Genomic DNA, 12,740 nt, shown 5'->3' with positions numbered 1-12,740 from the left:
TCTATTGTTTTTTTTTAATGGTATGCCCACATGCTTTCAGTAATGTCTTAAAGAGAGGTGATATTCTTTTAAGTGATTTGAACTTCTCTGCTCCAGTTTTAAAATATGTAGACAACATTTTTTTTTTTTTTTTTTTTTTAATTACAAGCCTATGAGAAGTAGTGACTTGGAGAGTTAGTAGGAATGCATTCACATACTGGACCTTTCTGCTACATGAGAAGGAACTTTCTGTGTTCGGTTATTGATTTGTGAATGCTTCATAAAAACTGTAGTACATGTGTGCCTATAATCCCAGTCACTGGGGAGACTGAGGGAGGATGGTCACAAGTTTGAGGCCAGCTTCAGCAATTTAGTGAGACCCTGTCTTAGCAGCTCAGTACCCCCGTATCCTCATTCAATCCCCAATACCAAAAAACGAACATAAAAGTATCCCAAAACTGCAGTACAGTTTTTGCTAATTTGATATATCACTTTAAGAAGAAGGGCCATGCATAGTACAGAGAGTCCCTTTGGGGTAATAGTAATATTTGCTGTTTTGTGCTTGCTGGGGTGTGTTGGTCATAGTTAAAAATAGAACTCTAATTAAAATAGGCACCCTCTCTGGAAATAAGAACTATATTACAATTAGTAAATTTCCTGTTTCCTTAACATGTGTTTTTGTTTTGCTCTCTTTTTCTTTTCTTTTTTTTTTTTTTTGTAAAACAGCAAGCCAGGGCTGAGCAGGAAGAAGAATTCATCAGTAATACTTTATTCAAGAAAATTCAGGCTTTGCAGAAGGAGAAAGAAACCCTTGCTGTAAATTACGAGAAGGAAGAAGAGTTCCTCACTAATGAGCTCTCCAGAAAATTGATGCAGGTAAATTATCTTTTCTATCCTCGCATCTTCCCTGCCTATTTTCCTCTGTGGGACAAAAAAAAAAAAAAAAAAAAATATGACTTTGATAGAGCACTTTGCTTGAAACATTTGCTGATGAGGTTAAAGCTGAAGTTCTTTGGAGATTAAAAATAACCAGTTTAAGGATGGCAGCAGTGTGATACTTGAAACTGTGGTTCTGTAGCCCATCTGTAATCGAAAGTAAGATATTTTATACCCTGGATATTTCAAAACATGGTTGATAAGTATGAGGCCTCAACCCAGGCGATGTTATATGTAGCATTTTGAAAATATAAGGATTAACACCAAATATGAGATTTCTTTTTCCTTTTACAGGGAATCTATAATGAGTATATAATTTTGATATTTGTAAGTGGGTCTCTTGAACTAAAATATGAGGACATAAATTGAAATGTCTTTAAATGAAAAAAAGGTATCCATGATAGTTAAAACTACAGTCAAGCATTCAGATGGGTGAGTAATGTATTACTAAACAGATACCAGACAAGTATTAAAACTTACCAGCAATCATTAATAACATAAAGAAGACACCATATAAAGCAAAGGAGAGTTTGATTTGTCTAGTTGAGGATGCATTCCTCTCTCTATATTAAAAAGAATCACTTTCAAAGCTTACTAACAAAGTACAAGTAAAAATTTTTTAGAAGAAATAGTTTATGGATTACTCAGTATGAAGTTAAGAATACATAGGATATTAGGATTTCATTACTTAGCACTGTATGTCCAAAATAAGTGAGCAGATATAAATATAACAGCAGGAACATTATTACTAATTTTACGTATCTTTGAAAGAAACACCCCTGTATTCTCTATTTACCAGATTACTAACAAGTTTATCAGTTAGGCTGAAGTATGTATTTTAGTAAGGTTGTAATAAGAAAATATTTGAGGCTTTAAAAAAATATTCTAATTTCTTACCTCCTCACAAAGAAGATCCTTACAGGATATTAGAAGGTTTGTTATATAGAAACTTTAGTATGAAGACTGTACAAGCAACTTTTGTTTTTCTTTTTTTCATTTTTATTCCTGATTACTGAATCAAGATACTGTTGCAGTCTTGTACAAAATTTGATTTAGATGGTAGCTCTTGAAATTGTAGGATAGAGGTACCTAGCCATTATCATTTAGCAGAGCTTCATGGCAAAAGTTTTGCACTGAAACTTTTTATTTATTCATTTGCACTGTGATTTAGAGAGAGAGAGAGAAAAAAAAAGGAGGGAGAAGGTTAATTTGACTTTCGATGTATCTCACCTTGGCAACTTAGGTGGCTTATTCTGCATGGTGCTTCTAGAACGATAGGGATGCAATTATGGTTTGTTTTTTCCCGAGTTTAGGTGCCCTATTTTTTGATACTGTAAGAAAAATTTTTGTCCCCAAACTTAACATTATATTTAGTATTTGGGGGGTGTTTGATCAAAATGCCATAGAAAAGCAACAAAAACTTAGTCAGACGATGTTCCTTTGCTCTCTAAAGATTCATCTCCACTGTGAGTGGCTGTCAGTTTATAACTGACCTCTCATTCATTTATAACCCACCTGCTTTCCAAGGACATTGGTGTCCCTTTCAATAAGAGTAAAAAAGAATGAAAACCTAAGAGCCATGTAACACAGAAGAGGAAGTTTGTTTTAATAATCAACTGCCATAAGAAGGTTTGGACTTAAATTTAAGCTCTGAACATCCTACAAGTGATGCTATAGCCTGAAGAATTGTAGTGATTATTTTTCCATAATTCTTGTATTTTAAAAGTTTATAACTATGAGTGGCTGTAGGAGGAAAAAAACTGATATATTAAACCCTAGATTCACTTCCCCCAATATTTCCTTTCCAAAGATATGGAATAGTATATAAGCTGAAAACACAATAAACTGTTTTTGTCAAAAATTGTATAAGGTATAGTTCTAGGCCTTGCGTGGCCAGGTCTTACGTTTGCCCTCAGTCAAAACATTCATATTGTTGGGCAACTGTCACCAGATGGATCTATCTCTAGGACATTTTTAAACTGAAACTCTCTATCCTCAAAACAGTAATGCCATATTTCTTTTTCTGGGATATTAGGCTTTTGGAAGGAGATGGATACCCAGAGGCTTCAAGTTGAGGCCCATTGCAGGGTTTTAAATGATGTCCATTCTGTGGCCTGATACATAATCTATCACTTTGGATGCCAGGTATCACAACATTTTGTAATAAACGAAGAACCTGCCTTCTGATGTTGGCCAGTGGGGAAGGGCTCCCTGGCTTTTGGCAGCCATTCCCAGGCTCCCAGTACATATTTACTTAATGGTTTCAACCAGTCCTTTGTTGAATATTCAGAATTTCTGCCACCCAGCATGGAAGAACTTCTCTCCATCTGGAAGACTTTTAGAGTAATTGATATCAATAGACTTTTCCAACTGTGTAATTATTTAAATATGATTTTCTAGAATGGTTGCTTCTGGATAGGACTTTACAACGAAATGCCTGCTTAGAGGAACCATACTGCAAGTGTCACCAATAGACAAGTGGGTGAATTGACCTGTGCACCATGAAAGTGTTTAGCATTTTTCACTAGAGGCCACTGAGGGGCTATTTATAGAACAGTTTGAGGTTGTCCGCAAGCTCTGGCTGTTTTCTCTGACAGTAATTGGTTGTTGCTTTTATGTGCATTTCAAAGGGACTCTTTCATCCTGAGAACAAAAATGAGAATATTGCTGTAGAATGTCTCCCTTCCTATCTGCTGTTGCCCAACTGGTATACCTTTAAAAACTGAATCAAGTTTAAGTGTAGATGAGAGGAAATCCCTGCTCTTTAGAAGATCCAGTTGTTTGGGGTGGTAGCTTCAACACCTCCAGGCATGCTAATCCTTACTGAAACAAACCGCATACACCAAGGAGAGCTCCTTTGATTTTGTTATGTCTCCATTTTGTGAAAACTCTTCTGTCTGGAAAATCTGCTCATTTCTGAGCCCAGATCATGGGATTGACTACTTGATTGGTGAGAATTTGGTCTAAAAATTCTAGCATTTTTGGCAGGTCTCGCAAAAACTTGCCTCTGAGCGGAATGCTGCCCTGGAATGCATTGAAGAAAAGTTGTAGTTTAGTCATTATTTGTAATTAAAATTGATAAGAAATGTTTTACGAGCAAAACTCACAATTTGACATGTAACGTGTTAGTAGAAATATCTAAAAGGTGATTCTCTAATACATTAGCAGTTATTATTATGAGACAGGGTCTTGCTAAGTGGTGGAGGCTGGCCTCAAGTTTGCAATCCTCCAGCCTCAGCCTCCCAATGCGTAGGGATTACAAGCATGAACCACCACGCCCAGATCTAAGGTGGTTATTATGATTGTACGATGGGTTTAGTGGTTAGGAAATAACTTTTTTTTTCTTGTTTTTTTTTTTTAAGGGAACTTAAAAATTGTGTTGCCTGGTTATTCTTATATTTTGAAACAATATCTGGGCCTGTGACTCTGAGAATTTGGAGTCCTCCTCTAATAATGCTGCTCTCATAATTCTTGTCTCTTTGTCATGGGGAGCAGTGCACTGAAACCCCTGAAGAATAAGACTTACTCATGGGTGATAGATGGCCCACATCAATAAGAACTAGTATAATCAGAACCTTAATTCTCTGGTTTGTCTTTATGTGATTCACTCCACTGGCCTCTCTTAGAGGAAAAAACAAAAAAGCCAACCTGGTTTTTCTGGCTAACTGTTAACTAGCAATCACCAGTATTCCCTGGAAGACCTGTTATTGCTGAGACTGATAATGGCATTAGCTGTTTTAAATTTTCCCACCTGCTTTTATGTTGGCCTGATTGTATCAGGCTCACTTCCTGTTCTTTGGGGAGCCTATCCTCAGGCTCAGAGTTGTTGTTTACAGTTTTCTCAGCAAATATGACTGCCAAAAGTTAACAGATATATATATTTATTTATTAATGTGAGAACAACACTGAGATAAGAAGAGTGCTGGGTATTAACGTAATCCAACTTTGAAATTTCAGACCTTCGATCTGCCTCCCACTCCCAATTTTCTACCTTAAGAATAACAAATAGATTTTAAAAAAAAGTGGTGTTCTTTTGATTTGCATTTTAAATTGAATCTGGTCCCAAGAAAATAATACCATTATAACTATAATAGAAATAATTATGACCAAGTCCTTATAGAGGGATACATTTTTTATCAATGATTAGAAATACTTAAGAAGAAAAGTTTTCTGGACCTCCTGTAAAGTGTCATGGCTTGTTTATTTTTGACTTGGTTACTAAGGTTAGAAGGCCTCCTAGAATTAAAGCAGTTGAAATTTTCCTGGCATCTATGGAAAGAGGATGTAGAGAAGAAAGTCGTGGGCCAAACTGCTGCTGAAACTGCCACTGCCAAAAGATTGATAGCTGAGCAGTTTGGGAGGATATGCAGCAGCATTTTTCTTCCATCTCTTTTTATGGAGGAATAAAACGGGAAGAATTTCAGCAAGTTCCAGTTCTACCTGTTCAGCTAGACAGAAGCCTTACCACTTCTTTTGCTTTCTCTCTCTCCTCCCTGGAGAAGTCATTTCTTCTTTCAGTTCAACCTAATGGATTCATGTTTCCCTCTAGAGCTCACACTCCTAACCCCAGAAGGGTTGTGTCTGCAGGATGTGTCTGCAGGTGTCAGAAGTGAGCCTCAACTCCCCAGTTCCCTGCTTTTCAAACATCTACCCCAGAGTCGGAGGCTGCTTCCTGTCCCCCAGTTCACTAAAACAGTAATGAGTTTCTTTGTGCAGGCAGCAAAATCACATGTCAGGGTGATAAATAATGTATGAAACTAATTCCTTAATTCCAAAGACATCGAGGCTAAGACTGCCATTGTATCCATTCAGATGAAAACTTGGGTCTCCCTATGGGAGAGGAGAATGGACCTTGAAATATGTTCTTCATTAAAATGGCTAGACCTGAGGCCCTCTTGGCCTGTAGTTTTTTTCAGGGCTATTAAACTGATCAGAGAAAGTTGCTATCACATAATAACATTCAAAACAGTTGGGGCACAAGTTTTTCTTGTTTCATTCCCAATTACCTCAGTCTCCGCTTTATCTGATCTTTGTTTCTTTCCATGGAGCAAGGGGTTCACATATTGCATTCACCATATATCTGCAAGGAACCACCAGGTTCTTTTTGGCATTTTAATTGCAACTGCTAGTGCTCAAAGTATAAAACTAGAATTTTCCTATTAGTAGCATGTTCCAAAGCTCTCAATAAAACTTAATTTGGGTTATGATCAGAAAACACAGTAAACTTAAAATAGTTCTTTGGTTGTAAGAAATTGCTAAGTTGCTTAATTATTATTATTATTTTTGGATATAGGTATTGAACTGAGTGGTGCTTAACTGCTGAGCCACATCTTGCTAAGATGTTTAGGACCTCACTAAATTGCAGAGGCTGATTTTGAACTTGGAGTCTTCCTGCTTCAGCGTCACTAGTTGCTAGGATTATAGGCATGTGCCACTGCTCCCAGCCTGTCTTTTAAAGTGTGCATTTTGTGTGTGTATGCATACACACCCTTGCTAGTATTATTGCTAGAATTGATGTGCTCATACAGATTAAAAAAGAAAAAAATATATATATGCAGTAATAATAAAGACTCAGAGGTATTCTGTGCTGACTTCTTTGACATAAAATGTGAGAAAAAAGCAGGTAGAAGGGAAAAACAAAGGTAGAAGGAAAATAAAAACAATTAGGTAAAGCTGGGGCAAAGGGTTGCTTTATTTTTCAGAAGTGGGAGGCTTTGCTATTTCTGTGGGAAAGGTGAATCTCATCTGTTGAATATTTGGCCCCACGGTAGATGAACTTTAGCCATCACTAGAAACACTTCAAATATTTTTAAAACTTTGTATTTATACATGGCACAATATTTTGTGTTTCTTTTCCAAAGTAATTAATAATCAGCCCAGTCAGTTAATTACCTTATAATAATAATTTTGTATAATTAATTTATGTCTTGTAACTGCCTTCACCTTCTTTTCCCCTTTATTCATAAGCTAGGTAAGCCCCTAGGTGAGAAGACCTTTCTTTTTCCAGAATACTCAAACTTTGCTCTTTGGGTGCTTTGAGTAGATGGGAAGCCAGGTGTTATCTGGAAGCTGGCTATAGAGGGCCTGTCTCTAGCCTTCAGTGTTGAGATACTGACAAGGAACCAAAATAAAAGCAGTTTTCTGAAAGGAAGTAGCTATGTTTTCTTCTCACCAAAGTGATATGTGGCTTTTAATTCAGACCAACCTCAGTGATGATAAGTAAAAGCAAAACAGGATACTTATAATTTTCATTGAAAGTATCAGAGAACTAACAATAACCAGATGGTGAAGAACTATTGTCCTGAGATCTGGAAGAGACTCTGGCCTCGGGGCTGCTAACCCAGGGCATTTGCAGTTCACTCAGAAACAGCTGAGAGGTGTTTGTGATGATTACATGGAACTGGGGCTACAGAAGTCAAAGATTGTAGCAGCCAAAGTTGGGGTCATCCTCCCACTTGAAGCTTGAGTCATGAAGAGTTGCATCCTCAGTGAAAGAGTGAACTATTTTCTATGAACTGTGTGAATCAGAGACATAAAACTTCGATTCTGGATTAAGGCAGACAGAGACTTAAAGTGCCTGGCTGAGGAAAACAGAATATTCTGGAACAAAATAATATCATCCTAGGTTATAAGTTCTATAGATAAATTTTGAAACATAGTATCCAGCTCACATCAAAGAGATGAAGCTCAAGATTCCATGAACAAATGAACGTAAATAACAGAAGAGAAATGAACTTCACAGATACTTCAGATATCAGAATTATCAGGCCTCAACTACAAAGCAACTATGCTTACTACAATTAAAGAAATAAAAGCCACGCTTACAGTCTCTGGCAGAAATCCAGAAAAAATGTCACTTGTATTGCGGACATTGAAAAAGTAAGTGAAAACTTAAGAATAATGATGTCACAATCCATTTGAAATTTAGGTGATATGGACAAATTTTTGAAAAAAGCATAACTTTATATAGCTACCGGGGAAGAAGAAAGTAGAAGAAATGGAATCACTGATTACAAGCTAGCATTTATAGAAAATGAATTCCAGACTCAAATGGCTGCATTGAGAGTTGTACCAGAAGTTCAAGGATAAAATAATTCCAATCTTGCATGCACTCTAAAGGAAAAAAAGAAAAAGACTAACATATATCCTTAATGCTCAAATTTAACAAGTATAGTTCAAGAAAGGCAAATTATAGTTTGATGTCAATCATGAGAAAAAAAAAATCCTAAATAAAAGTAAAATGAAGCCAGCGTTATATTAAAAAGGATGTACCGTGAATGTGTTGGATGTATACTAAGAGGACACAGTTTAACAGGGGAAAATTTGTAAATGTAATTACCCATGTTCACAGAATTATAAGAAAAAAAAAATCATGTCGATAAATGGAGAAAAAGAATTAGATAAAAAATTAATAATTCCTGATAAAATCCTGTAGGAAGAATAGAAGAAAATTTAACTCTGATAGAGCCTACAAAAGCCTTCCCAAACATCATGTTTAATTATGCATTAACAATTTTCCCTTTGAAATGAAGAATGAACAGGATGCTTGCTACATTTATTGTAGATTGCCAGCCAGAATAGAAAGGTAAGAAAAAAGATTGGAGGATTGAAAGGAGGAACTATGATTACTACTTATATTAATTGTGTAAGTGGAAAGTCTCAATCTACAGGTAAGTAATTAGAATTGAGGATTTTTTTCCCCACATGAGAAAAATGTATTTCTATGTACCGGCAAATGTTAAATATGAAAATAAAAAGATACTATTGAGTGCCACAGGGAAATATAGAACATGGTAAAGAACGTGAGGGTAGTTGAAATTTTAAATTGTTTACTCATAGAGGTAATACAGGAACAGTTCTTGGAGAAAAGGAAACTGGCCATGTGGGTTTTATTTATAGCCAGAGGGAATAAGAAAGTACTTAAGGTGAGCTTGTACCTGCCATGTAGGAAGAGCAGCAGAGAAGCTAGTGTGGTTAGAGTGGGGTCATGGGGAGAGAGGAACATGAAATGTGATTGGGAGGCAAATGGGCCTGGGGATTGGGTAGCTAGTACTCAGGATACATACACCTTGGGAGCCACTGTCAGGACTTGGCATTCTTTTGCCATGGAAGCCACCACAGGGTATTGAACAGTGAAATAATCTTACGTGACTCTTAACATGATTGCTGTGCTTACTGTGTCATGAGAAGATTATGGAATTGGGGCCAAGGTGGGAGCAAGGAGACCCATTGGATGTCTACTCTGTATTATGGGATGAGACATGGAGAGGACTCTTGCAGGATGGTAGCGGTGAAAATGGTGACCCTGACCTTCTGGGTGTGTTTGGAGGGAAGAGCCCATAGGCTTGTGGATAGTGTGGGAAAGTGGGGATAGTGGGATAGTGTAGATAGTGTGGGAAAAATAGAGGGGATCAAGAAAGACTTGGAGGTTTGGGCACCAATGATGGGAAGAGTAAGGAGTTACCACCATTTAGGCTTAGGAAAGACAGCAAATAGAGTAGGTTATAGTGGAAAAGTCAGAAGTTCAGTTGAGATGTCTGGACTTAAAATGGAGAAAACAAATAAGCAGTTGGACAGAAGCTCTGGTTATCAGCAGAGAAGTCTAGTCTAGAGATAGAAATTTGGAAGTGTTGCCTCTTACTAATTTCCATGGGAATTAATGCTGTCACGGAGGGGAGAGGATATGCATAAAGAAGAGGACCAAAGACCTATCATAGGTTATCCCATTAGAAGAATGCAAGGACAAATCACAGAATGGGAGATGACATTTGCAACATATATAACCAACACATAACTACACACCAGTAAGACAAGCAGACAACCCAGTGGAAAGTGACCAAAGACTCGAACAGACTTCAGTGGATGGCCAAAAGGCCAGTAAACAAATTTCATAACCACATTACTAATCAAGAAAATGAATTGAACTGCAGGAAGATGCTAATGAATTCGCATGCTCTGCTGGTAGAGAAGGGACATTATTGGAACCACTCTCAAATTAAGACAGAAATACTCATTCTTTATGACCCAGCAATTCTGCTCCCAGGTGTGTCTACTGTGTGCAGATGTGCACCAGATGTGAAGATGTTCTTTTTTTTTTTTTTACCATTGATCATCATAACCCCAAACAAGAAATGACCCCAAGACCTGTCATCAGTAAAGAGGATGAATTGTGATATGCTCATTCTGTCAGATAATATAAAACAATAAAAATACAAACTAAAGTTCAACAGATCCCAAGTTCACTTGGCAGAAGTCAGACAAAAGAAAACAAAACCAAGCAAAAGAAATATCCAGGAATAATTACATAGGGGTAAAAAAGTTTTATGAAACAAAGCTGCAGGGAAGTGAATGGCATAAAAATCAGGATGTTGATACCATTTTGGAGGAGCTGTGGTCAGGAACAGACACGCTGGGCTTCAGAGAAGCTGTCGGTTGTATTGATTTGGAAGACAGTCACTTGAGAGAACTATATAGTACTGCTTGCTATTTTGTATTCAGCAGCCTCTTTAACAAAAGTTAGACCTGATGTAATTTAACTTGTATATCATAATGATCATATTCCTTTGTTATTCTGTCAGCTTCTTGTACTTATCCAGTTGTTTTGCTCATTATAAGACTTAATCTAGGGCAGACAGTCCACTTATCATTTAGGTAGTATTTGCATACATATGGCATTTTCTAGATGCTCTGAGTCGAGTCGAGTAAGTCCTGGCTACTGTCCTTTGTAGAGCCTGCAGTCCTATAAGGGTGACCGTGAGTGTGCCCAGGCATTCAAGGCAGCAGCACACACTAGGAGTCAAGGCCAAAGTTTAAAGCCACAGACTTCTGTCGCGACCCCCTTGCCCGCAAGGAAGACGCAACACCGGGAATCTTCTTACAGCTGTTTATTCAGGCTCTGCAGAGTTCTTCCTCCCCCGGAAGCCCCTCCCAGCCTTAATAAAGTATCCGAACACCCAATGTGAAGCTGCCACGTGGAGCTTTCTCATAGGGTGTCAAAGAACCAAGTGCCAACTCTCCCAAAGAAGGAGTTGTTTGTCACAGACCACAACGAGGCCGGCGCCATCTTGTAATGGCGACCGGTCTGAAGAAACGGCTCACCACAGTTCCCCCTTTTGTTTTCTAAAAACAACACAGGCGAGAGTAGAGGTCCTATCCCACTGTGCAGAAGTGGCTGCATAGTATGGCTCAGCACATACTTATATATTTCTTGCAGATAGAATGGAAAGTTACCAGTAGGCGGGAGCAAGGGCGGGGGGAGACAGAAAGTTCTTGTTAACTCATACCAAGCCTTCAACCAGGAACCTTATCGGACCCAAGCAGGTCAAGACGTTCCCACATGACCGTTATAGGCTGAATAATATGAAAACAGACACCACAAGTCCTTCAAGGCCTGGTGAGCTGCCTCAAGGCCTTGTGAGCTGGCCTCTTTGACGTGCACAACAAGAAACCAGGGCTGGATCCAAGCCCTGGGGGCCGGGGGGAGTCCGTGCCAGCAGTTCCCCCTCTTTTGTTTGTGGCACGTCAAAGGGAATCAAGTAGCCCCTGTCTTAGGTCATTCACTGCCCTTACAGTGCTTACCCGTCTCTGGGGAGGCCCCATTCCCCTGTCTTAGGTTGCAGTGCAAGCGTGAAAGTTGCCCGTCTCTGGGTACTACAAGATCAGCTCGTTGTTGCCAAGGCGTTTAGTGGTATCTATTCAGCCAGTCATTATTAGGTCTTTAATTGGTTCCGGTTCAACAGGGCATAGAGTCAGAGGAGAGGAATAATAAAAATAAGGAAGAAAAGGGGGCAAAAGGAGAAAGGCATGAAGCAGGAATCATTGTAGAAAAATCGTCTTCGAATTGGTCGGAGACAAACTTCAGTAAGATCATCTTTGGTTTGTAGGCGTTGATAATGGACCTGTATTGGCTTAGAAGTCAGAATGTTAATTTGGTCTTTAATAAATTGTGTCATTCTCTTGACAAGGCAGGGGCCTACAGCAGCTACAAGAAGGAGACCGAAAAGCGGTCCCATTACAGTGGACATCAAAGGAGTCAGCCATGGGGTATTTTTAAACCATTGTTCAAACCATCCTTGTTGTGCTTCAAACTCCTTTTGTCTTTTAGCCAATCTTTCCGTGACCTTTTCCATAGTTTCACGGATTACCCCAGTGTGATCTGCATAAAAACAACACTGGTCCTTTAAGGCTACACATAGTCCTCCTTCCCTTGGGAATAATAAATCTAGTCCCCTCCTATATTGTAACACAACTTCTGAGAGGGAAGTGAGGGACTTTTCCAAAGCAGTAATAGACTTGGCCATGGCTGTTAAATCCTCATTCATAGCCATTTGTAGATTTAATAATTGACCTCCCTGCACATAGGTGGCTGTCCCGGTTCCTATTCCAGTTGTTATTCCACCTATGCCCAATAGGAGGGCAATAGTCATAGTTATGGGTTCTCTGGGGAGCCGAGTATGTCCCTCAAGGCGTCCCAGGACGTAGTCTGACCCATGATAAGACATCCTCGGCCATAGTTGTACCAACACACAGAAATCAGTAGTTGTATTTAAGACTGCCATGGAAACACAGGGAGTTAACCCAGTATTGCAAGCAAAATAGGACCCTTTGGGACCCCACAAATAATCAGATTGAGATTGATTTATTGGTCGGGTGATGTTGTAGAGATGTTGGTGTGAAAGCGGTACCTTTCCCAAGCAAACCCCTTGCCCCATGACCTCCGTGATAGTCAACTTATAGCTGGGCAGAGAATAACATTTAGGATCTGCAGTGGTATTAGAGGATAAATTAGACAGTATCGTTACCCCCTCATAATAGGGCGGCCTGGA

General features: G+C 38.7%; 1 protein-coding gene across 1 annotated transcript in view; it reads left to right on the top strand.

Annotated features, from left to right (window-relative positions):
* CCDC6 (coiled-coil domain containing 6) overlaps positions 1–12,740 on the top strand; it is a 118,882-nt gene that overhangs the window by 50,210 nt on the left and 55,932 nt on the right. Inside the window, exon 2 of the mRNA XM_081267297.1 lies at positions 706–855. Within this exon, the coding sequence (XP_081123423.1) occupies positions 706–855 (150 nt within the window). The remainder of the gene's footprint in view (positions 1–705; positions 856–12,740) is intronic.

The sequence above is a fragment of the Spermophilus citellus genome, assembly GCF_964194105.1.
Source record: "Spermophilus citellus genome assembly, chromosome: 15".
NCBI classification, from domain to species: Eukaryota; Metazoa; Chordata; class Mammalia; order Rodentia; family Sciuridae; genus Spermophilus; species Spermophilus citellus.
Note: the sequence above shows the minus strand (reverse complement) of the source record. Positions and strands in the feature narration are given on the sequence as shown.